Here is a 25,821-nt window from a genome sequence, read left to right as displayed (position 1 = left end):
TTGATGGGTAGTGGGAGGTGTTTATTTCCACAATCAATAAGAAAAAAAATATTTATTTTCAATCCTTTTGTTTTGTTCTAATCTTCAGATAAAAGCTTTTCCACGAAATACACTGGGATTATTTATCTCACTGATTATCAAAGGCGATATAAATTGTCAAATACACTGAATGAAGAATCAGAGCTAGTAATATCATAGAAAAGGGATCTTTTCTGTGTGGCTTTCCATTATTGCCATGAGTAGCAAGTTATTGCAACAGTTTAATCATGGAATGATTCAAAAATTCTCTGTTAACACATCTCTGTCAATCAAATATATAACTTTGCTGAAATGAAGAAATATTTCCTGTATAAACTGGACGGAACTGATAAATCAGTGCTTCATTCTCTTCAACGACAGATTCGAAATGATGACTGTTTTTCCGAGCTGCAAGAAAAAGACAGTTAAATTTTAAAAAGATTGGATAAAATTTTCAAAAGGCTACCCTCTAACATTTCTTCCTATAATCAGCAGCATCAAGCAGGAAAATATCACCAAAAAAAATACCATCAAAAAAAGAGAAATGTCTTCTAAGATTTCTCCCAGATAAAGCAGCACCTAACTTATTTATTGCCTCTGCTGAAAGAGCATCTGCATCAGCCCTGCACCAGATCCAGTGTGGGGCTCACTCTCCCGCAGATCTAAACACTCGCAAAGGGCCTACTATGTGCAAGATTTGATGCAGGACCCAGGGATGGAAATAGAAAGGGGCAAGGATCTAGCACTCAAGAACCCTAGCCTAGGGATGCTTGGGTGGCTGAGCAGTTGCCTTTGGCCCAAGGTGTGATCCTGGAGTCCTGGGATCAAGTCCCACATCAGGCTTTCTGCATGGAGCCTGCTCCTCCCTCTGTCTGTTTCTGCCTCTCTGTGTCTCTCTCTTGAATTAAAAAAAAAAAAAAAAAAAAAAAGAACCTTGCCTAGTAGCCACACAGAATCATACACTGTGTTGTTCTCATCGTCTGTGTTCATGGAGATGCTCCCAGAGTCAAGGAAATGGAGAAACTGGCAAAGCTGAGGCAGAGAAGTGGGAGATAAGACAGAAATGTAACAGACGAGGAGGCACAAGTCGGCTGACGTCAGAGTGTAAAGCAGTGAGGGCTCAGACTTTATCCTCAAGTGGAAATAAATACAGACTTTGTGGCAGTTTTAGGAAGAAGAATGTTGGGAAATAGAGATAAAGAGAATAGCCCTGCCATGTGATAGTACTGCAACCAACTCCACCTATTTGCTGTTCTCATTTATCCCCGTACACATGACACAAAAATGTTACTTGGGATTAATACTGCACCTGGGAAGATTTTGTTTTCAATTTGGGGTTTTGGTCATGAAACTACCCATTCAACTGAATGTAATTCTTAACCAGAGTAAATTCACGAGGAAGCACTTTACTAATAATGTATGAGCAGGAGGGTTGACAAAAGCTTAAGGCAAGCTTAGGGAAAGGGGGCAAACCCAGCCAGCCAAAGTTCATGCCTCACCAGACTGATGATGCCCTGTCCCTTGCAATTGTGTTTGTAGCTCTGTCTCATACTTGTATCACTCAACTAAAACTTAAGCATCTAGGGACACCTAGGTGGCTCAGTCAGTTGAGTGGCCAACTCTTGATCAGCTCATATCATGGTCTTGGGGTCCTGGAATAGAGCCCCACATTGAGTTCCATGTTCAGTGGAGAGCTTGCCCAAGGACTCTCTCTCTCTTGGCTTCTCCCCTCACCTGCATGCACTCACTCACGAATAAATAAGTTAAAAAAAAAAAAAAACAAAAAACAAAAGGGGTACCTGGGTGGTTCAGTCAGTTGAGCGTCTTTGGCTCAGGTCATGATCTCAAGGTCCTGGGATTGAGCCCACACTGAGCTCCCTGCTTAGCGGGGAACCTGCTTCTCCCTTCCCCACCCCACTCGTGCTCTCTCTCTCTCTCTCTCTCTCTAATAAATCTCTAATAAATAAATGAAATCTACGAAGAAAGAATGAAACAAAGAGAAGAAAGAGAAAGAAAGAAAGAGAGAGAGAGAAAGAGAGAACGAAAGAACAAAAGAAAGAAAGAAAAGAACTCAGCAATCTATGCTATTGTTTGAGAATTTAGCGTACGTCAGAGCATACAATACTGTTAACTGAAATAACTGTCCTGGTTTTATTTGAATGCCTAATATCTGAATTTCAGGGCTTTCACATAATTTAATTTTTTGTTAAAGTTAAACCTACAGAACATCTATAGAGCAAAAGAGTATACAAAGTTCAGATCAGGACAATTTCCTCCAAAACTACATATACTAGACTAATAAAATTATATACCCACATATTACCTTCAGCAACAAAGAACTCAGCTAAGTAGAATGCAGCCTTCACAGCATTAGGTGCATGGGAAATGCCTTTTAATTGCCCCCACTCATAAGGTGCTTTCTCTGGATGCCACTGGACACCATATACTGGATACTTGTACCCTGCATGAAGAACACAAATGAGTAAGTATTAAGAATGGTCTAAGGGGAACCTGGTTGGCTCAGCTGGTTAAGCGTCTGACTCTTGATTGAGGCTCTGGTCACGATCTCAGGGTTGTGAGATCAAGCCCCATATCACCGGGTTCCCTGCTCAGTGCAGAGTCTGCTTGTCCTTCTGCTTCAGCTCCTTCAGCACATTGCATGTGCTCTCTCCCTCTCTCAAATAAAATAAATGAAAAAAAAAAAAAAAAAGAATGATCTAAAATGTAATTTACAATAAAATTATGTTTTATAGCCTATGTAAAACATTATTTTATAACTCACAATGTCAAAGTAAAATTGTGCTTATCCTCCCAGAGACAAAATTTGTCCCATGTGATTAGTGACCCACGTTTCCTCCACCAAGGGTCTGTTTCCCTCCTATAATGATGTATTCATAGGAGAACAAACTATGCCATGCATTTTTGGGGTCCTTTTATGCCAGCCAACTTGTCTCAGCCTAAACTATGTCCCTTTGTGGGATGGTTCCTAAAGTCATGACTGGTGTTTCAGAGGCTGCCTGGGAAGTGGCTCTGTGGACAGTTAGGAGGCTACTGAGGAATTGGCAGGATAGGAAAGTAGTTACCATAGAACAAGGCTAAACTGGATGGATGGGAGGTAACATTTTCATGCATCTGGGGAGCAGAAAAGTGGCACAAATTTTTTAGATGCAGAGAAGGAGGGCAGTAAGTCAAGGACAACATCTACGTTTCTCACTTAGGCTGATGTGGCAAATGGCAGTGCTACTGCTGGACCAAAACACAGAGGCAGGAAACAGACTTAAAGAGAAGATGATCAAAAAAAAAAAAAAAAAAGAGAAGATGATCAGCTCACTTCCGGCTGGGCTGACCAACCTTCCCCAGAATTCCCCAGATATTGTTTGTAAACCCTCCGACCTTTGGCCTCCCCCAAGAGCAAGCCAGTAATAAGGCCAATCTTCAGGTAACATGAACTACGCCCACCTTCTTCCAGTTTACTCCCCTCCAGCACCCTGGCCTCTCAGGTAGCACTGACCGGCCTCCCTGACTCAAAGATGTCTATTGTTTCTGTAAGCTCTCATTCATGGTACTTGATTTTTTGGCTAGGAAGTGTTCATTTTTCCTTAAAGCCTCATAATGTGGAACTCCCTTAAAGTCTGGGAAAAATGAAGTTTTCTCCAGAGAGAGAATTATTAATATTCACTTTTTCCATGCATGTTGGGACACTACCAGACTGAGACAACTCTAAACAAAAATTTCGACTTGAGATTTATTGAACTTCCCAGTTTAATGCAGGCCACATGTGACCAGCCTGTCATTATGAATGCTCAAGGCTTATTTACCACCACCCCCTCTCCCTTAAGGGTCAAAGTACAAGATGGCAATTCTCACAGTTATGTAGGTAGGATTTGTTGGGGGTCCTGCTGCATGGGGTACTTTGACTGTGGGGGTTCATCTTTCGTCCTCCTGATTCAGTAATAATAATGCTGGTTTAAATACTCCACTTAGTAATATAATACCATATAATCTAGTAATTCCACTGCTGGGTATTTACACGAAGAAAACGGAAACACTAATTTAAAAAGATGTATGCACCCCTATGCTTACTGCATCATTTGCAAGAGCCAAGATATGGAAGCAACCTAAGTGTCCAGCAATAGATGAATGTATATAAAGATGTGGCATATACATAAAATGGAATATTACTCTGTCATAAAAAAAGAATGAAATCCTGCCATTTGGGACAACAAGGGTGGAGCAACAGGGTATTACACTAAGTATAACAAGTGACAGAAAGACAAATACTATACGATCTTGCTTATATGTAGAATCTAAAAAGCAAGACAAACAAAAAATAGAAACAGACTCACAAATACAGAGAACAAACTGGTGGTTGCCAGAGGGAAAGGGCATGAGGAGATGGGCAAAATAAGGGAAGGGTATTAAAAGCTACAACTCCCAGCTATAAAATAAATAAGTTACAGGGGTAAAAAGTACAGCACAGGGAATACGTCAATAATACTGTAATAACTCTACGGTGATAGAAGAGTACACTTATTGTGGTGAGCACTGCATAATAATGGAATTGTTGAATCACTATGCTGTACACCAAAAACTATTATAACATGGTTTGTCAACTACACTTTATTAAAAAAAAAAAACTACTCCACTTAACTACCAGAGGTTTTGGTCTGAGTATTCTGTCACTTCATCAATGTACAGGTATCCCTCTGCTTTCCAAAACTCCACATTATGCCACTTCCCTGTTATGAAAGACTTACCCTAGTATAGTCACAGCTTTATTTCACAAAAGTGAAAATCCTCTTCAGATTTCTCTGTTAGAGGAAACAGGTCCTCGTGCAGGTCTTTCATAAAACCAAAGTGGCTTAACTTGAACTCTTGGAAAGTGGAGAGATACTCTGTTTTGTGCCATTGTGGCTTAGGAGTTTCATAGAAAGGCTCTACTTTTGGATAGTGGGGTAAATTTGTGTTTAGGAAGACGTTTTTCTGAACATGAGTCATATTTTTTGTTGTTGTTGGGAGGAGAATCCATCACAGTACTCATTCTACAACACTGCTAGAAACAGAAGTCATTTTCTCCATTTATTTCTTTATCTAATCCCCCCTTATTCTTTACTTTCCTTCTCCATCACTCCATCTATCAGATGACCCAGGTAAATCACAACTGATTTGGAACATAGACAAAAACACACCTCCTATCCCCCAAAATGCCTTAGCTTCTATCCCCACACCCCAGAGTAACATGATTTTATTCGTAAGCATCAAATCAAAATTAATATAAGTGAAATAAAGTGTCCATGTGCCATGATAGATACCTTCCATTGTTGAAATAAACTCAGTCTTGCCATCTGTATTTGTAGTTAATACATTGAAAAACTCCTTTAAGTTTTCATTCTTTGTAAAATTCTAGAGTATAAAAATAAAACAAAATAATTACTTCTGTAGTTAATCTACCTGCATTAGTTTCATTGTTAATTAATGTAATACCGTCACAGAGAGGCTCCACTTGTGGAAGTTTGCAGTCAGAGGTTCCACTGATAATGACTTCAACAAGTCAGGAGGAAAATTCTGGAACATTCTGCTCTGCGATGCATCTGAAATAATTTAAGCACAAGAGAAATAATTTAAACACAGAAAAAATAAAATCCACTGAACTCACTGATGTATGGCCAAAAAGGGCCATAATTAAGACATAAGATAACCAAATGATAAGCAAAACATATCATTTCCACACATGTATTCATGTATTCATGAGTCTAACATATAAATTCAAATAAGTTCCATATTAAGTACTTCTAGAATTTTAACATGAATAACTAAAATCCTTCTGGCAGATAATTATCAGCCTAGCCATAGAAGAAACAGAAAATTTTAACTTGTGTTTTCTTGAAAACAGGTACAATTTACCGCATGAATATACTATGTACTTTTGTTTTCTCAGGAAATGATCCAGAACATGCAACACATTTTCGAAAGTATCTGGAATTTAAAAAGTTTTAAAATACCAACAATGTAGGAAAGAACATTAAACAGGCCAAGAGATCCCTACTCAGTAAATAGATCAAAAAGAGCAATTTACCTCAACACCAGCTTTCCCTAAAAGAAGTCTCTCATTCAGCATGCTGATGGCTTCCATGAGAATCCTACACCTCAGATAAAAATCCTGACATAAGGTACTTGGGTGAATTTTATTTCTTTTTTTATACACACTGGTGTTTCACCACATATATCCAAAATAGTCTGACCTAATACATGTACTTCGCACAGAGGTCTTGCAGTAATTAAGAAAGATAATGTGAGAAAGAACTTTGGAAAGTATATAAAGCATTCTGTAGGTTCTATGTATAACAACTACTGCTTTCCATCCAAAATCCTTATGAGAACAGAAAGAGCTGACAGCACTCAACTCTGAGGATTCAGAGATAGGTAACCTACAAGAATCATTACCTAGTTACACAGAGGGATATAACAAAGAATTTTCCTGGTCTTTGCCCTGAGTTCCTGATAGGGAGCTTCTAAAACTCTCAGAATTTCCTAAGCAACAGGAGTGTTTTCATCATGCTAATGAGGTGACTTCTGGTGGGCCCCTAGATCACTGATCCTCAGAGAAATCAACCACAGGATTAGAATAGGTTAGGACTTTGAGCCAGCCTGATTTCCAGGGATGGAAAGGGGAATAAAGATTGAGTTGAGTCACCCAGCCGATGATTAAATCTAGCTTGCCTTTGCAATGAAACCCCAGTAACAAATTCTAGACAATAAAGCTCATGGGAGTTTTCCAGTTGGTGAACATATTGACGTGCCAGCAGAATGGTGTGCTCTGACTCAACAGGGAGAGGACATGGAAGCTCTGCATTCCCTGCGGGACCTCATCCTATGTGTATCCTTCACAATAAAATTGTTAGTGCAAACACAGCACTTTTCTGAGTTCTGTGAGTCATTCTGGTGAATTATAAAATCTCAGGAAGGGTCATGGGAATCCTTAAAATTGTGGCCACTTGGTCAGAAGTGTGGGTGGCCTGGGGATATGACCTGTGGATGGTATCTGAATTAAGGGCAGTCTAATTGGTGAGATAATCTATAACTATGGAGCCTGTGCTAACTTGAGGTGATTACACCAGAATCGAATTGCAGCACACCATAGCTAGGGTTAGAACAGAGTGCACAGTCAAGAGAAAAATGCTGTACTGTATGTAACCATGGCTAACATTTATGAATTGTATTTAAAGCACTTAGCACATTAGCTGAAAAGGAGTATCTTATTTAATCTTCACAAACAATTCTAAAAGGAAAAGCCTTTAAAACCAGGAAATTAAAGTCAAGAGAGGTTAAATTTTTCTCCAACGCAAAAGGGACAAAGCTAGGACTAAAGCTCTGGTCCAATATTAGAGGTCTTAATCATGCATGGTCCTGATATCCCTATAGGCAATGAATTGTCAAAACTCAAAACTCCTAAGCCGTCATCACAGCTCAGAACAAAAGTGATCATTCATATTGGCAGCTTGTGCAAATAATTTAAAAATTAGTAAACATTAGGAGTATTTCTGACTTGAATATTTGCTCCTTGCTAATCCAGCCCAAGTAATATTTTTAAAATGGTCAAAAAGAGGGGTACCTGGGTGGCTCAGTGGTTGAGTGGCTGCCTTTGGCTCAGGTTGTGATCCCAGGATCCTGGGATTGAGTCAGCATCAGGCTCCCGAAAAGGAGCCTGCTTCTCCCTCTGCCTATGTCTCTCATAAATAAATAAAATCTTTTTTTAAAAAAATGTTTGAAAAGAAAATTCTCACCTTTAGTGAAGTTCAGTGGCATTGTAATTCCATCAGTATGTGTAAGAGTTAATAAGCACTGTCCACTAATCAGGTATGAAAGCTCTTCGAATCCAAGGCAAGTGCCCCACACAGGAAAATAGTCTCCATCATCAAAACTCTTTGCAGAGTAAAAGAGAAAAGGTTATTCAAACTTTTTAAAACAAAAATTATACATTTGATTTGTCATTTTAAGGCAGGCACCTGAATCATGCATGGGTTTCTAAAGAATTTTCCAGGATCCACTAAGTAGGCTAGCACTTAACCTTTCCTCAGATCAAGCTCCTGTATAATAATTCAGTTTTAGTCAATCAAATTCTCCAAATCTCAGCTGTGCTGGGAAAGAAACTGCCAGGCAACTACCAAGCAATATAAGTGACAATTAGGAACTGCAAATATTAAAGATAATGCTAGACAGATGTCTATTTATACATCTTCTACAAATCTTGTTGCTCTGGATGATGGCCTGGTTTGAACACACTCTGAAGTTCTTCCTTCATTATCTCAGGATTTATAGGAAAGCTGGATTATTCGCTGGATTTCTAGTAAGAGCTGGATCATACCACCTTCAGCTAATCAAATTTAAATCAGAGGGAATCCATGATCTGGAAAGAAAGGAACAGTCAGGAAAGAAACAGCTGTGGCTAAATAAGTTTGAGGTTGCTGAGCTTTTTTGTTTTTTGTTTTTTTTTGTATCTTCAAGTAGGTAATTACATTTCAAAAAGTAGACTTTTGGGTCTTAGGGGTTCGGTGGCTCCTTTTTGTCTTTTTTTAATTGAGCAAGCTAGTTACACGAATTCTTCTATGCAAAAGGCAAAATGACTATTTTATAATATTCAAATATATATTTCCAATGCATTTTAAATCATTCACATTATAAAATTTCCACTTTGCTCACTTTTTCAAAAACTAATATCCACTGAGCATGTACTAAGTACATGGTACTGTATAATATAAAATGAGGAACACCTCAAAGGGTGTTAGGACCATGAAATCTGCTGAGACATGAATAACCAGCGTCAAGATATTCTGTCTTCTGAAATAGAGGCTCCTGAAGATCATGGACCCTGTCATATAATTGAGCAGGAGCTAAATAAATGTTTGAATTATTCTACAACAAAATACTCTGTTAAGAGGGAAGCAGGATGCCATTCCTGTTGGAGTTGGGAAATAAATCTGGGCAGAAGGGAAGGAGGACCTTTTCCTGGAAAGATGGACAAGTTGTGAATTAGGGATGGAATGGAAAGAAACAGACTAAACCAGTTTAAAAGCAGGAGGACAGAGAATACATGCTAGAAATACCAAACCAGCTTCAATTATGTGCATAAGGAAAAGCTAGGAAAGTGGGCCGGGACACACACTCTATGTCTTGATCCCAAGACTATGAAAGGCTACAGATTATTTAGCCTAGAATTAAAAGTTTCTAAACAAGTATCTCATAGGCTAAAAGCAGTTCTTCAGGGAAATATTTAAGGGCAGGGGCAGATACGAGGGCAATCAAGATTATAGTTCAGGAGAGAAACAGTAAGGATCTGAGGTAAAGTGCAGAGGCAGGCTCAATGTGAGACACTGCAAAAGGATTCAAGAGGCTCTGCCGGCTATCTGAATGTGGAGTCCAGAGTAACTGTGAGGACAAGTCAAATAGGATAGAAGAAATCAGGACGAAGAGCGGTTTCAAGAGGAGATGAGAACTAGTAACATATGAACAATGCTTGGTACACACACAAAAAAGACAGCTTAGCATGAGGACCTGTTTCATACCAATGAGCACTAGTGCAGACGGCCAGTCTGCCAGGCCCTGGTTCCCTCGGAAGCCCAGAATTAAATGGAAAACACAGGAAACAGGTGAGTGCCACCAAGGGCTGCTAAACAGCAGGAAGTTCAAAAGTTAAAGGGGGATGAAGCTGGGGTCATTGTGAGGGAAGTATTACCACATTGCTTAAGAAAGAACTGTCCTAAACATAAGAGACACCTAACTCTGGGAAATGAACAAGTGGTAGTGGAAAGGGAAGTAAGTGAGGGATTGGGGTGACTGGGTGATGGGCACTAAGTGGGGCACTTGGCGGGATGAACACTGGGCGTTATGCTAAATGTTGGCAAATTGAACTCCAATAAAAAAAAATTTTTTTTAAAGAAAGAAAGAAAGAAAGAAAGAAAGAAAGAAAGAAAGAAAGAAAGAAAGAAAGAACTGTCCTCATGCAAAATTAACAAAACCCACCTGGAATAATATGCAACTGATATTTACCTGTTTGGCAAAGTTGTAAAATGCTTTGGCAGCGAGAGCATAACCTGACTTCTTGAGGTCAACACTTCCTCCAGGGAAAAGGATCCTGAAACAACATCAAATAGGGTGCATTTCAAACCTATGCCCCACAGAAAATAAACACTCTATTTTATTTTAAAACGTTTTCCTTATCACATCAGCAGCAATATCACTAAAGAAAGAAAATTATGACAAAAATATATAAAGTATTTACATTCCTACACATTTGTAAAATACCATAGTTAACAATACTTTTGTGCATATTCTTCCAAAACTTCTTCAATAAACAAGTTTATTTTTGAGATGGAGGGTGGATAAATTAAGAATAAGTAAGTGGGGAAGAGGAGGAGAGTGTACAAAGCTAGAAATTAAGTCGAGATAAAATTCTAGGTACAGCTAGGTTTAAATTATGGAATCAATGATGCCAAAATCATTACAGGCCCACAATCATGAGTCAGTCTTGGCTCGTAGAGAATTATTTTTAATCATAAAGAACAAAATGGTCATAAGAATATATGTAGGCTAAAATTAAATATTCATGAGAATTTAATTTTTGTTATCACCCTGAAATTTCTTCTAAAATACGCACACTATTAAAAAATTTTGAAACAACAAAATTAAAAATCCAGAAAAATTCTGGGAAAAAAGAGGGGAAGTCATGTTTGATTTTATTTTATTCTACCCATAAAGGAGAGATACAGAAAAATATTTACTATTTTTTATATCTTTTTTTAAGATTTTATTTATTTATTCACGAGAGACACAGAGAGAGAGGGGCAGAGACATAGGCAGAGGAGATGCAAGCCCCATGCAGGAAGCCCCATGTGGGATTCGATCCTGGGACTCTGGGATCACACCCTGAACCAAAGGCAGGCGCTCAACTGCTGAGCCACCTAGGCATCCCTGTATCAACTTTTTATATTAAATTTTAAAATATAGGAGATCCCTGGGTGGCTCAGTGGTTGAGCGCCTGCCTTTTGCCCAGGGCGTGATCCTGGAGTCCCAGGATCGAGTCCCGCATCGGGCTCAAAGCATGGAGCCTGCTTCTCTCTCTGCCTGTGTCTCTGCTTCTCTCTCTCTCTCTGTGTGTCTATCATGAATAAATAAATAAAATCTTTAAAAAAAATTTTAAAAAAATAAAATTTAAAATATATAAAAGTCTTCAAATAACTAGTTATTCAAAAAAAGATTACAAAACTGGATTAAATGTGTTAAAATTCTAAAAATACTTAAATATGAATTTGAGATATATGACAGTTCACATTTTTTAAGAAAGAGAGAGAGAACACATGTGACAGGGGGTGGGGAGAGGGCAGAGGGAGAGAGAGAAAGAGAATCCCAAGCAGGCTCCACGCTTGGTGCAGAGCCTGACATACGGCTTGATCTCATGACCCTGAGATCACGACCAGAGCTAAACCCGAGTTGGATGCTTAACCTACTAAGCCACCGATGCTTAACCTACTAAGCCACCCAGGCACCCCAAAGGTTCACTTTGAGACTACTGCTCATTCAACAAATACATTCTACCTCTCGGTATTAGCTTGGAGAGAAAAGGATGAGGAATTTTTCATAGTCTAGTAGAAAACTTACTATAAGGTAGAACATCTACCATGAAACTATGCAGAAAACCCTACAATTAAAAGCGGCTTAAAGAAGGCTCATTAGCAGGTGTCCCTTTTCATTTACTCCATTTCTAAAAAGCTGCTTCTGCTCAAACCTGGTGTGTTTAATGCCAAAGTCCTTTCATAAAGTAAAATTTTAGATCTGTCTCTTTCAGATTGGGAAACCCCTTTAAAAGCAAGTCTCTGCCTTTGCATCTGTGTTCCTTCACATAGCAGTATGGGGTTCACTGTGTAACACGGGCTCAATAAAGGTGATTCTGAAGTTGCAGGAGAGTACAGCTCATTTTCTGGTATATATTTCTTGTATATTTTTGAAGTTCTATAATATATTCTGACCTGGACTTACTTATCTCTTCTATGCCAAAGTACACTGCACATAATGGGTACTGTAAATGTTTTACTCATAGCTTCAAAAAAAAAAAAATAGTAATAAACATAGCTTTTAAAAGTCAGGGTGGCAGGGAAAGAAGCTCTTTTTATAAAAGCTTTATCATAAAATAGACTTCTTCTACTCAACTCCCAATCAAAAACAACCACCTTTAGGGGCGCCTGGGCAGCTAAGTCGGTTGAGCACTGGACTCTGATTTTGGCTCAAGGTTGTAGGATCTAGTCCCATTTGGGCTCCTTGCTTGGTGAGGAAGAGTCTGTTTCTCCCTCTTGCTCCCCCTCTCCTTCCCAGACTGGTGTGTGTTCTCTCTCTCTCTCTCTCTCTCTCTCTCTCTCATAAATAAATGAATGAATGAATGAATGAATGAATGAATGTCTTTAAAAACTACCAGCTTTAAAATCTGTGTGTTCACCTGATAGATTATGCTATGCTTAATCTCCTCACCCCTACCTTAAAAAAAAAAAAAAAAAGCAAATGAGAGTATCCTATACAAACCATTATGTGCCTTGCTTTTTTTACATAACAGTATCACACTGTCCACATAACAAGTGATCCAAACCAGAATCTACTGATACCCTCATTTTTTTTAATCTGTCCATAATACTCTTTTATATGCATGTAGTCAATCTCTTTTTACCCAATTCCCAACTGACTGACTACTGGGTGGCTTCCAAACTGGAGATATTTCAGACAATTCTACTATGAGTGTTGGGTCTAAGTTTTCACGTAACAAGAAGAATATATTTATAAAATAAAATTCCTTCTGACAGATTTCCTGGGTCAAAAGGTATGTGCATTTTTTATTTCATTTCAATTTCAGTAGATATTGCAAACCTATCCTACAAAAAACTATATAACTTACAGACTCATAGAGTATGAGAATACTTGTTACCTCACAGCCTCACCATAGAGTATTAACAAATTGTCTTCTTTGCCAACTTGATAGTTAAAAATAGTTTTTAATTGCTATAATTATCTAACCTTTAATTATGAGTAATGTTGAACATTTTTCATGTGATTAAAAGTTTTATTGTTAAGCTAACCAATCATATCTTTTGTGGTGAAGCCAGAGAACAGAAAGCTTTTTTCCAAATTCTATTCAAATTATCCTCTGAAAGATAATCGATTATTATCCTCAGACTAGGACTTCTAAATCTCCTAAATAAGCAGTATGCCATGGCATTCAAAGTGGCTTCAAAATATTTAAGAGAGTAAGCATTTAAGCATTAAAAAAACAAAGATTATGTCATATGTTTAAATAAACTAAATGGATCCACTATGCAACATTTATTTCTTAAGCTGCCTTCTCTCTGCAGGACTTTTCCAATTTCTCAACAAAGCAATTCCTATAAAAGAACTTGGAAAACTAACATTACACTACTATATGATAGTTACACAGTAACATGTATATTTGTAAGTACCTTTTTGCAAAAGCAGATTACATCTACCTCATACCCTGTAACAAACCAATTGCCAACTTACCCATTAATAGATTGGAAAAGCTTTTTATACTCTTCATTTGTAAGATCAGGCCTGAAAACAATAAAAACAGTTACAAAAGATCCATTTCCAAAACCAAAGGAAAAATGTAAGGCTGTAAGTGAAGTCCCCACATTAATTTTAAAAAGACAAATAAAAAACAATTGTTAAATACCGGATAATTTTTCTCTCCCTTCCTAGAGGAATTTTTTCAAACTACATGAAAATCACATACTGTAATTATATCCTTGTTTTGCTAATCAGACAAGTAAACATGTTTTTATGTGGTCTCATATAATTTAATATTGTGAAGTTCGTGTTAATATGTAAAACATTAAAGACCATGAGATTTGGGCACCAGTAATTTCTCTGCTAGATGAAAACCATCAAAAACATGTAAGGATGTTCAGTAGTTTTATATAACGACTAAGTAAACAGATTTATTAATCTGCCTACCTTAACTATAAGCAGTTTGGGCAGATAAAAACAATACATATAAATGTCAAGTCTCTGCTATATTCCATCCCCACCACCAACTGCAAAGATTTTGAATACACAACTGTGTATTCAGAAGTCATGAGTTCAGATCTAGGGACAGGCTGCATGCACATCACTGTACACCAGATAATTATTCTGAAGCTAAGTTGCCCAGGTAATTATGCTGAAGCTCCTTTCATCAAACACCACTTAAGGGCTCCTAACATCACTATGTTATTGATGATTTTAGACCCTTCTCCAGAAAAAAGTGATGGGACTGATACGTGAAAATTTAGTTAAGTCACAGTAAAATGGGTTTGCTCTTCCAACAGTTCAAGAAAATGCAAGAACGAGAGAAGAGAGTATCCTGGTTATGAAATTCCTGTGAGAACTTTCCTACATTAAGCAGTCTTCTGGTTCTCTAAGAAAATAACAAGGTATGATACCCTCTCAATCAGCCATAAAAGAAGTAGGCTTATGATCAACGTCAACCAAAGTCCATTCCTGCTCCAGGGACCGTTTTGGAGGGGGCGGGGGTGGGCATTACAACACCTCTTCCATTTTTAAATACACTATGATGCCCAGAACTTGGGCTGTGCTTCGTTGTGCTGGGTTTTCCTGTAAGTACAAATGAGCTTTGCAAGTCCAAGCTACTTAGGGGTGCCTGGGAGGCTCGGTTGGTTAAGCATCTGACTGTTATTTCAGCTCAGGTCATGATCTCAGGGTTGTGAGATTGAGCCCGTGTGTCAAGCTTCATGCTCAGCAAGGGAGTCTACTGGAAATTCTCCCTCTCCCTGTGCTCACTATCTCACTCTCTCAAATGCTCTTTAAAAAAAAAGTTCATAATAATCCTCCTCCCAAGAGAGAGCTATAAGGCAGTGGGTGATATTGCAGTGGTGCTTAGCAATATTTTAGACAGAGAATTAACGGACAAATAGCCCTGACTTGGGACGTGACACGGAGATTCAAATCTGAGTCCACATTCCCAGTATTCGGCCAACCCAACCTCCCCACACTGTGTCAATAAAAAGGGAACCAAACCGTCAGGACCCAGAATCTTCCCCATGAATATTTAAACCAGGACATACAATCACCACCAGAATGGATTTAGATCACTCAGCTACATTCCAGGGACTTCTACCAGCTAGCCGGGTGGCCTGGTTTCAATCATTTCATTAATTCTAAATAAATGCCTCCCCTATTGTCCATGACAGAACCTTTGGACCCTGCTAATCACCCTTAAGGGGCTTAATTGTTGAGGGGAGGTGGGGAAGAAGTGTCCCGAACTCCAGTGTCTCAGAGTCTGGACAGGAAAGACAGGCCAGGTCACATTCTTTGAATACATGTTATTTGCAGTCAGACTTTCTAGAAACCAAAGACCTTCTTAATAGGGCATGAAAAAGTTTATTCTCTCTTTATCTAAAAGAAAACAGCTTGAGTCTGTTAAAGATGGCAGATGACAGTTTCAGCAGCAAGAAAAGGAGTAACAGGCATTGTTGCCAATGGTGGGCACTTACTTCATTTTAAAGTCAGCCCTGCCGACTGTCTTAAAAAAAAAAAAAAAGAAGGCTGGAAAGTCAGACTTTTCTGAAGTCTTCTGATTCATAAATGTTTAAAACTGTTTTACTCTTTTTTTTTTTTTCTGTTTTACATTTTTAAACCAAAAGCAACCCATGGGCTGTCACAGGTTACCTCTCAGGAGGATGCTTCGTGGGTTCCACAAGCCCCTCAGTGAGGATTTATGATAACCTCAGGGCAACAGGCACCCAAGAAGACAGGAAACCAAAGACAAATTTCTTTAACTATTCCAGAATTTTGCCTAGGTCTCCCATCCTCCTCCTTTTCCCTTCTAAATCACAGAAGTTGGCTCCCAGCATCCAAAACTCAGAAATAAATTCAACATTATTGTATGGCCACTTCATTCTCTTTCTATATTAGGTCATCCTTTATAGGTTACTCTGGGAATTTAGCTGCCATGCACTACATAGTTTTTGTAGGATAATATGATTCTAATTCTGAGCAATATACCTTAAGATGAACTTTGGGAACCCAAGCTGGAAATTAACCTCCATCCTGACAGTCATGTTTTCAGTGACTGTCATAAATTCCAGCATTCTGCTGCTAAGTCATCAGGTTTCAAAACTTGCTCAGTTTCAAAACTTCCCCAGTTTCAAAACTTCCGAGTTTCAAAACTTGCCCAGTTTCAAAACTCCTCATTCTCAACTATTCCTCCCTATGTCCTTTCATTCTATTAGTCATTCAATCTTGCTGATATTTTTAGAGAATATTTACCCATCGATCCTACAAGTAGGTCAAGCCTCATCACTTCACACTTAGCCTCCCTCGACAGTTTCTGAACTGGTCTACCTGCTTGTGTCTCTCCTACCTTGAATCCAGATTATCGGCACTAATGTCCTAAAAGAACACTTGCAGAAAAAAGCTCCCATGATCAAAACTTTGAAACACTGTTCTGAAGCCTTGAAACCTCCTCGGTTCTAGAACTCTGGTGTTATCTGGGTTCCAAATAAGGTTTCATTTGAAAAATTAGATTTGCTATGAAAAAAAATGAAAGACGAATGTCAAAAGCAAATGGGGTAGAGATAATTAAACGTAAAAGATCAAACAAGAGGACGATCCGTATGAGGCTAAACATAAAACCATTTTGTGGTACAATTCTCTCAGTTGTGATGTTTGCATTTTGATTATTAGTGTTTTATTTCAACAGTACCTTTCTTTGTTATAGCTTTTTAATGTGGAATTAATCACATAAACAGGTTGCCCAAAGCAAGCAGTTTGTTTTGTGTGTGAAATCACTTACAGTGGATTAGACAAGGAGAGCTGGAAGATTCTAAAATATGACATAAATCGTTTAATCTTACTATGCCATTATATCACAAAAAGTAATGTATGTAGCTCCTTTAAGATTGCAATTCTTGTTATTTATATTGAAGCAACACCACTGTGCTAGTTATTTATAAACTTTTAAAGAAGAGTGTGAAGGTTTTTTAAAAGTTATTTTCTAAAACTGTGTTTTATTCCATAAGTGTTCCCTAATTCCATAGTGTTTCCTAATATTATGGAATAAAGCTGGTTAAGTTGTCAATTCTTTTACTCCATTATTTTCCAAATGTCTGATGAATACCACCTTTTCTGGGGTATTGGAAACTATCATTTCATTCTTTACCTAACACGCTTGACAGACCTCTAATAGCATTGTAAATATAGACAGCCTCTTACTTGAAACAATTTAATGACTCTAAGCATTAGGTGCATGACAAAAATTAGGAGCAATGTTACCACATTTAAATGATACAATCATAGCAAAGAAAACATTAATTTTTGAGATAAAAAAATAATTTAAGATAAAACAGGAGTTTTTATTTATACAGTGTAAAAAATATCAGCTCATACCTTATTGGTACAACTCTTGCACCGGCAGACTCCAGATATTTTACATAGGATGCTGCAATATAGTATTTTCCCAGGCTTCTCAGTTCCTTATTACGGCATTTTTGCATTAATACTCCTAAATTACAAAGAAAGAAAGAAATTTAGTTTCAAACAATTTCCCTTTTTTCTTACTTAGAAACTGAGACACATCACAGTAAAAATATCAGTACTTTGCTTGTTTAATTCACAGAATTAAATACAAAGCTTCTTCTGTAAATATATCCATAGACTTTGGTAAAAGAGCAGCAGAGACTGATCAGAGTTTTAAGTAGCCTCCTCTCTCTCGCCTCACGAAGGAGACCAAATAAGCCCCAGTGCAGGTTTTACAATAGCACCAGCCTCCTTCACACAGGCTGGATCAGTCACATCTTTAAGTCTAGAAGGAGGCCTCTCCTGTCCCGCACTCAAAGACACACTGCTTCATTGATAATAAAGCAAAAGAGTGGAAATATCTTCTGTCCACATCCCTCCAACATCAGCAATACTACATTAATCTAAGCAATCAACATCTTGCCTCCTCTGCAGACTATTACAATAGCTTCTTAAAAGGTCTCTCTGCATCCTTTCTTAAACAATCCTCCACAATTCCAGTTCTCCACATGGAAAGAAATCTGAATATATCGCCATTCATTCATTCACTCATTTCTTCATTCAGTATTTTACTGACTCATAATATATGCCAGGCACTGAACTAGGCGCTGGAGACACATGAGTGAACAAAAGAAAAATCCCTCCCTTGTGGGCTTTAATCCCAGTGTGTGGGAGGAAGAGAAGAGAGGACAAATAATTAACAAGATAAAAAGTTAAAACAGAAAGTCTGATGGCCAGTGGCAAATGCTAAGGGAAAAAAGTAAAAAGTAAGTAGAGTAAGAAGGTGTGTGTTGGAGAAGGGGAGGAGTTGGTCCCATCTATCCGGGGGAAGAAAGTCTCCTTAAATACAACAAGCAGGCAAGTCCTCTCTGAGAAAGTAGAACATGACATTTGAGCCAGGACTTCAGAGGGATGAGGGAGTAAACTATGTGCAAGCATCTGGAAGAAGAGGGTTTCAGGGTGTGGGAACAGCAAGTGCAAAGCCCTGAGTCAGGCATGTGCCTTTCACATCTCAAGGAGTCCATATGACTAGAGCTCTGTGTGAGCAAGGGGAGAAAACAATTGGAAATGAGATCAGAGACAACAAATCAACAGGAGGTAGCTCTCTAAGTAAGTACTTCAATGGGTTCCTAAACTTTTATAAACCCTACAAGACCCTATGCGCTCGGCCCCACCTACCTCTTATCACTGAAATCTCAGCCCCAGCACAGTACTTCATCTAATACACATCAAAACATGTCTATCTGGGAATCCCTGGGTGGCTCAGCAGTTTAGTGTCTGCCTTAGGCCCAGGGCGTGATCCTGGAGACCCAGGAGCAAGTCCCACATCGGGCTCCCTGCATGCAGCCTGCTTCTCCCTCTGCCTGTGTCTCTGTGTCTCTGCCTCTCTCTCTCTCTCTCTCTCTTGTCTGAATGAATAAATAAATAAAATCTTTAAAAAAAAAAAGTCTATCTGGAGAATACACCTGTGCCCTTATCATTTACTGCTTCAGCATTTGGAACACCTTCATTGCCTCTATAGGCCACCTAATAGGAAGAGCTGTCTAAATCAATCACTTCTCTATTTCCAGCTTGTCACAAAAGTTGGCATTTGTGAAGCATCGGTTAACACTTGCCAGATGCCACAATTTGTTACGACTGTTTTTCTTGCTATGAATAAGACTGTCTTTGCGGAGGAAAATGAAATGTGGTAAGGAAAGAATTAGGGAGAGCCACAGGAAATGGAGAATGGAGTGGTACAAGGCAGGCAAGGTGAGGTGCTACAAAAAAGGTTTGGGACCTCTGAACATAAGTACCAGGAAGGAGAAAAGTATATTAGAATGTAAGTTACACCAACTTCTCCCCCTCCCTGCCCCTACACCCACATACTCACTTTTCCCATCCAGAAGGCAAAAACTCAGGCTGTAAGTCCCTCAAAATGTGACCCAAATTCTACCCATACTTTAAGGCCACCTCACAACTTTTATGGTTTCCTTGTCTTTGACTCCTCTGCACTTCTTAATTTAATACCTTGCACATAGTAGGTGCTTAGTTAACTATTTTGTCTTAACTGATGGGACTGAAAAAACATTCCCCTTTTCTGTATTTGACCCTGGACTACCACTGCTTCTAGGAAAGGGAAAGAATCCCTCCTTTTTTTTTTTTTTTTTTTTCTCCTCTCTTTCCCTCCTCTCGGTACTCACAATTCTCAAAGCACTACACAGAATTTTATTTTGAGTTAATTCTCTTTGGGGAATCTAGCCACCATTTTAAATAGCTGTGAAAATAAGGCATTCCGTTCCAAATGTTGATACAGAACGCACTTGAAAATTGGGCACTACCAATATATATGAAAAAATATATATATTCGTTTACTTTCTATTTAGTTACAGAATATGACGTTCCTCTTCTAGGAAGGTTAAAGACTTTCAATAGCATCATACTACCTCTAAAGTATGGCCAATCTTAATTGTCTGACATAAACTGCTTTTGGCAAATTTTAATTCTAGGCTGGGTAGCCTTCCCCTTCCCCGCATCGAACGTCTGTTCTGGCGATGCAAACTGATTTTACTCTTTAAAACATGAATGCGCTAAAAAATAAAATAAAATAAAATAAAATATAAAATAAAATAAAAAATAAAATAAATAAAATAAAATAGATAAAAAATAAAATAAAATAAATAAATAAAATAAAATAATAAAATAAAATAAATAAAATAAAATAAATAAAATAATAAAATAAAATATAAAATAAAATAAATAAAATAAATAAATAAAATAAAATAATAAAATAAAATAAATAAAATAAAATAATAAAATAAATAAAATAAAATAATAAAATACAAAATAAAATATAAAATAAAAAATAAAAAATAAAAAATAAAATAAAATAATATAATAAAATAAAATAAAAAATAAAATAAAATAAAATAAAAAATAAAATAATAAATAAAATAAAATAAAATATAAAATAAAACACGAATGCGTTGGAAATGAAAGAAATGCGTGCTTCACTTCCCCACCAGGGAGAACTGACATTGGGATCATAGCAGCCACTGCTGCCCTCCTGTGCTGAAGACAAGAATCCGACGTACACGGCCACATCTGGCTCCGGCCATCCCCTGCATGTTAACGCAGGCCCTCGCTCCTTGCGATCGTGACCCACAAACGTCCAGAGCCGGGTGAGCCCGTAGCAACCCCCAGCCTGGTGCAGAGAAAACCATCCGCAGGGCTCGTCCCAGCGCACCCTCCCCCCCAGCTCTAAGAGCCAAACGGATTCGAGGAAACCGCCCGGCGCTCGCGGTGCTGGCTCGGTGGGAAGGGCGGCTCGGCTCGGCTCGGCGCGGCGCGGCGCGGCGCGGCGCGGCTCCGACCCGTCTACGAACGAGGGCACGGCCCGAGCCCCCGACTCGGTGTGTCCAGGGCGGGACGCGCCGGGCACCGACCCCCGCCCGCAGGCCCGCGGCTCCCGCCCGGCCTTCTTACCGATGATGGGCTTGCTGGCCGTGGAGGCGCGAGGAGAGCACGAGCCGGGGCTCGCCGCCGCCCACAGGAGCAGGCCCAGCGCACAGAGCAGGCGCCCCGGGCTCGCCATCGCGCTCGCCGCCTCCCGCCGCCTTTCAAAGGCGCGGCTGGCTGGCCTCGGCGGCGGCTGCGGCAGCGGCGGCGGCCGGGGGGCGGGCTCCGGGCCGCGCGGGGGCGGCGGCGGCGGGCGGGGGCGTCGCTCCGCCGCGGGGCCTTGTGGGAAATGTAGTTCCGGCGCGCGCGACGGCCGCGGGGCCCGGGCGGGCGTTTCCTCGAGGTGGACGGGCTCGTCCGGTTCAGCTCGCCCATGGCCGTGACCTCCCGTCACCCGTGACCGAGCCCGGGCTCTCGAAGGGGAAGGCCCCGGGCCTGGGTCTGAGCGAATCTTGCAACCAGGCCGCCAGCGGGGTCGGCGAGAGATTCGAGGAGGCGCCCGGGAACTTTGCGCCAACGTAGCTCCCTCCCGAAGGGGAGACCTTGCGTGTCCTTAGCAATGGTGACAGCCCGGTCGGGCGCGCCAGCGTTCCCTGGAAGGAGAGACTGTGGCCTCAGAGGTAATTTCCACCCCCCGCTCTTCGTCCTCAGGGTCCAGGCAGCTGGAGGAAGCGAGGGGAAGGGGGAGGACGGGGATGTGGACACCTCCCCGGCGCGGGCGCGCGGCCTCGCCTGCGGCCTCACCTGCGGCCTCACCTGCGGCCTCACCTGCGGCCTCACCTGCCCAGCGGCTCTCGGAGGGGCCCCTTGCCGGCATCGCCCACCCGGAGCACGTGCCCTTTCCTGTTACCTTGGGCCCCTGGGCCGCACACTTGTCTGCCTTCTACGCAGGCGCAGAAACGATGACTCTAGTTCCTGGGCGATACAAGTATTTTCAGGGTTCGTTTAAGATTTTTAAAAATACAAGTGTGGAATTTAAAAAAAAAAAAATAAGTAATTTTAAAAAAATAGAATTAAAAAAAAATGCTTCAGAATCACTAGGCATATTTTGGTGGGAAGGTAGGTAAAAAGGCAAAAAAAAGCATTTTCTTTCTAGGTGGAAGTGGCCACTCGCAAGGGCCAAGGTGAATCCAGAATAAAATTCTTTGATGAGTATTGGGAGTGTGTTCAATCAGGGCCAGCTATTGAGGATGCAAAGATGAATCGGTTGGACAGTGTCTTTTTTTTTTTTTTTTTTTTAAGAAGGAGTATGGGGATCCCTGGGTGGCGCAGCGGTTTGGCGCCTGCCTTTGGCCCAGGGCGCGATCCTGGAGACCCGGGATCGAATCCCACATCGGGCTCCTGGTGCATGGAGCCTGCTTCTCCCTCTGCCTGTGTCTCTGCTTCTCTCTCTCTATGTCTATCATGAATAAATAAATAAAATCTTAAAAAAAAAAAAGATTTAAAAAAAAAGAAGAAGAAGTATGCAATTTTCAGTAAGGAGAAAAGACGGGAAGGGAACATGACTTACAGAGAGAGTAAGAATTAGCTTTGGTATATTTCTTTTTTTTTTTTAATTTTTATTTATTTATGATAGTCACAGAGAGAGAGAGAGAGGCGGAGACCCAGGCAGAGGGAGAAGCAGGCTCCATGCACCGGGAGCCTGATGTGGGATTCGATCCCGGGTCTCCAGGATCGCGCCCTGGGCCAAAGGCAGGCGCCAAACCGCTGCGCCACCCAGGGATCCCTAGCTTTGGTATATTTCAAGAGTGAATGCAGTAAGTAGCCTGGTTTGATAAGACAATAATGCTACTGTACAAGGGCGTGGTGAAAGATAAGCCCACGGGATGTGGTTAAAGATATTATGAAAGGTCTTTAGGACTCAGCTGGTTTTGAGTATAATTGAACAGAGGAAGAGCCTTGGCAAATATGAATTCGTGGTGTTGGAACAGGTGTCTATCCTCGGAGGACAAATAATTATCTGGCCTTTTACACAAAAGTAACCTATTTATTTATTTATTTTTATTTCTTAAAAGATTTTATTTATTTATTCATGAGAGACACAGAGAGAGAGGCAGAGACACAGGCAGAGGGAGAAGCAGGTTCCCCATGGGGAACCGCGATGCAGGACTCAATCCCAGGACCCTGAGACCATACCCTGAGCTGAAGGCAGATGCTCAGCCACTGAGCTACCCAGTCGTCCCTAAACTCAATTTAAATAAAGATGTAAATGTGTAAAACAAAATATACTCCAATAAGAAAACATAGTAGTAGTAAGTGTTCATGACATTGGTGGTCAGGAGGATTTTATAAAACATTGTATAGAAAGATGCAAGTAGGGCAGCCCCGGTGGCGCAGCGGTTTAGCACCGCCTGCAGCCCGGGGCGTGATCCTAGAGACCCGGGATCGAGTCCCACGTGGGGCTCCCTGCATGGAGCCTGCTTCTCTCTCTGCCTGTGTCTCTGCCTCTCTCTCTGTGTCTCTCGTGAATAAATAAATAAAATCTTTTAAGAAATAAAAATAAATAGATAAAATCTCTTTTAAAAAATAAATTAATTAAAAAAAGAAAGATGCAAATGTTAATGGAAAAAAGTAATAAATTTGACAATGTTATAATTTTGAAACTTCTGTATAACTTTAAGAAAGTTAAAGATAAGGCACAAACTAGGGGAATATATTTACAAAATATAGAATTTTAATAGTTTATTTCTAGAGTATACAAAGGACTTAATAAGAACATCTCAAAAGAAAACTAGGGAAAGAATATGAAAAGATAAATTAAACCTTAAATAGTCATCAGGAAAACGTAAATTAAGATAATACATTACATCCATCAGATTGGCATAAATGTAAGCCTTGAAAATAACAAAGTGTGTAGAAAATGAAAATTCTTTAACGCTACTAGTAGAATCATAAATTATTACAACCATTGTTGAAAACATTAGAGAATATCTGGTAAAGGTGAAGATGCACATATTCTGGGGGCTCCTGGGGGGCTCAGTCGATTAAGCATGTGCCTTCTGCTCAATTCGTGATCTCAGGGTCCTGGGATCCAGCCCTGCAGTGGGCTCCCTGCTCACTGGGGAGTCTGCTTCTCCCTCTTCCTCTGCTGGTACCCTCCGTGACCCTCATGCATGCTCTCTCTCTCTCTCTCTTTCTCAAATAAATAAATAAAATATTTTTTTCAAAACTGCACATATTCTGTAAATGAATATTTTTCAGACATATGTATATACCCTAGAGTAATGCTTGGATGTGTGAACAAGGAAATAGATACAAGTATGTTCTTTGTAGCTTTATTTGGGGGGGGGGGGAGGATAACAGTAAAATATTAAACGCAATGAAAATGACCTATAAGCGAATGGATAATAAATTGAAGAATTTTTTTTGAGATTTTATTTATTTATTAGTACACATGAACAGGGAGAGGGGCAGAGGGAGAGGGAGGAACAGACTCCCTGCTGAGCATGGAGCCCGACATGGGGCTCGATCCCAGGACTCCGAGATCATGACCTGAGCCGAGGTCAGACACCCAACTGACTGAGTCATCCAGGTGCCCCAAATTGAAGAATTAATAGACTTTTAGAAAGCCCGAAAATGGGATCCCTGGGTGGTGCAGCGGTTTGGCGCCTGCCTTTGGCCCAGGGCGCGATCCTGGAGACCCAGGATCGAATCCCACGTCAGGCTCCCGGTGCATGGAGCCTGCTTCTCCCTCTGCCTGTGTCTCTGCCTCTCTCTCTCTGTGTGACTATCATAAATAAATAAAAAAATTTATAAAAAAAAAAAAAAGAAAGCCCGAAAATAAATTGGAGCTGCTTTTAAACAAAGATACATTCATATTAATAAGAGATAACAGAGATAAATTATGCTTGGGTCTAGAGGATAAGTCAACCACCTGAACCAGAATCTCTCCACACATTTTCAAAAAAAAAATCATTATGTACAAGTAGTGCAAGTATAATCACATGTGATGCATGCCTTTAGCAATATTAGAAGACAGAGAATACCACAAATGTCCAATTATCAGAAAATGGATTAGTTCCAAATTTTAAAAAGTTTCCTCCACTGCTACAAGACATCTAAATGTAAAAGTGGGAGAGGCAGGACTTCAAAGAATCTTTGAAAAAGAAAAAAGGGAGTGGATGATTAAACTAAGCATAGGCAAAATCAAACCTTGAAAGAAAATGTCAAACATTAAGTGCTAACATACTGAATACAGCCTGGGTCTTAGTAAGTTATAACAATGGATGTCAAGAAGGAGCTTGAAAATAAGAGACCAGAAGTGTCAGATACAGAGAGCGTTACTTTTGAGGAAGAATCAGCTACGTTTATGAGAGGGTAATGTCCCTTAAAGACATGGCAGTGAAGAGAACAAAAGAAGGGGAAAAATTAAGGATTCTACAGAAACAGAAGAAATAAGTCGTGCCAGCCACCCTACCTCACTGCTACATACATAAAACTGCCACCACAAAAACATTATCTTTTAAAGGAATTATACTTCACTATATTGACACAATAAGATACTTTTCAAGTAGGAAATTGTCTACAAAATGCTTGTTTAAAAAAATCAGACCAACACAATGCAAAACTACTCTGAGATGAAACAAAAAAGGTAAATTGTAACATTTCACCTAATGAAAATTATTCCTCAAAACAAAACTGTAAGACCAAACTAAAATTAAATATTCTCAAACAAGCATTAGATGTGTGTGTATATGTGTACACATCAAATCTAGTTCACCACCTAAGAACACAAATGGACAAAATCAGAAAGGAATGCCTCAAAAGTTGACCTAATCTGGAAAAATTTGAAGG

General features: G+C 39.7%; 1 protein-coding gene across 1 annotated transcript; it reads right to left on the bottom strand.

The window, feature by feature from the left end:
• Window positions 1-21,258, bottom strand: GGH (gamma-glutamyl hydrolase). Its single transcript, XM_026011944.2, has 9 exons — window positions 21,055-21,258; window positions 17,461-17,575; window positions 13,576-13,626; window positions 10,066-10,150; window positions 7,803-7,941; window positions 5,503-5,609; window positions 5,331-5,421; window positions 2,342-2,479; window positions 1-426 (listed from the first exon to the last, which is right to left on the bottom strand). Exons 1-9 carry the CDS (start codon window positions 21,161-21,163, stop codon window positions 305-307), a joined length of 957 nt encoding a protein of 318 aa, XP_025867729.2. The 5' UTR covers window positions 21,164-21,258; the 3' UTR covers window positions 1-304.
• Window positions 21,259-25,821: the final 4,563 nt, after the last annotated feature.

Source organism: Vulpes vulpes, chromosome 13 (assembly GCF_048418805.1).
Source record: "Vulpes vulpes isolate BD-2025 chromosome 13, VulVul3, whole genome shotgun sequence".
NCBI classification, from domain to species: Eukaryota; Metazoa; Chordata; class Mammalia; order Carnivora; family Canidae; genus Vulpes; species Vulpes vulpes.
The sequence above is the reverse complement of the archived record's forward strand: the minus strand, read 5'-3'. Positions and strand labels throughout refer to the sequence as shown.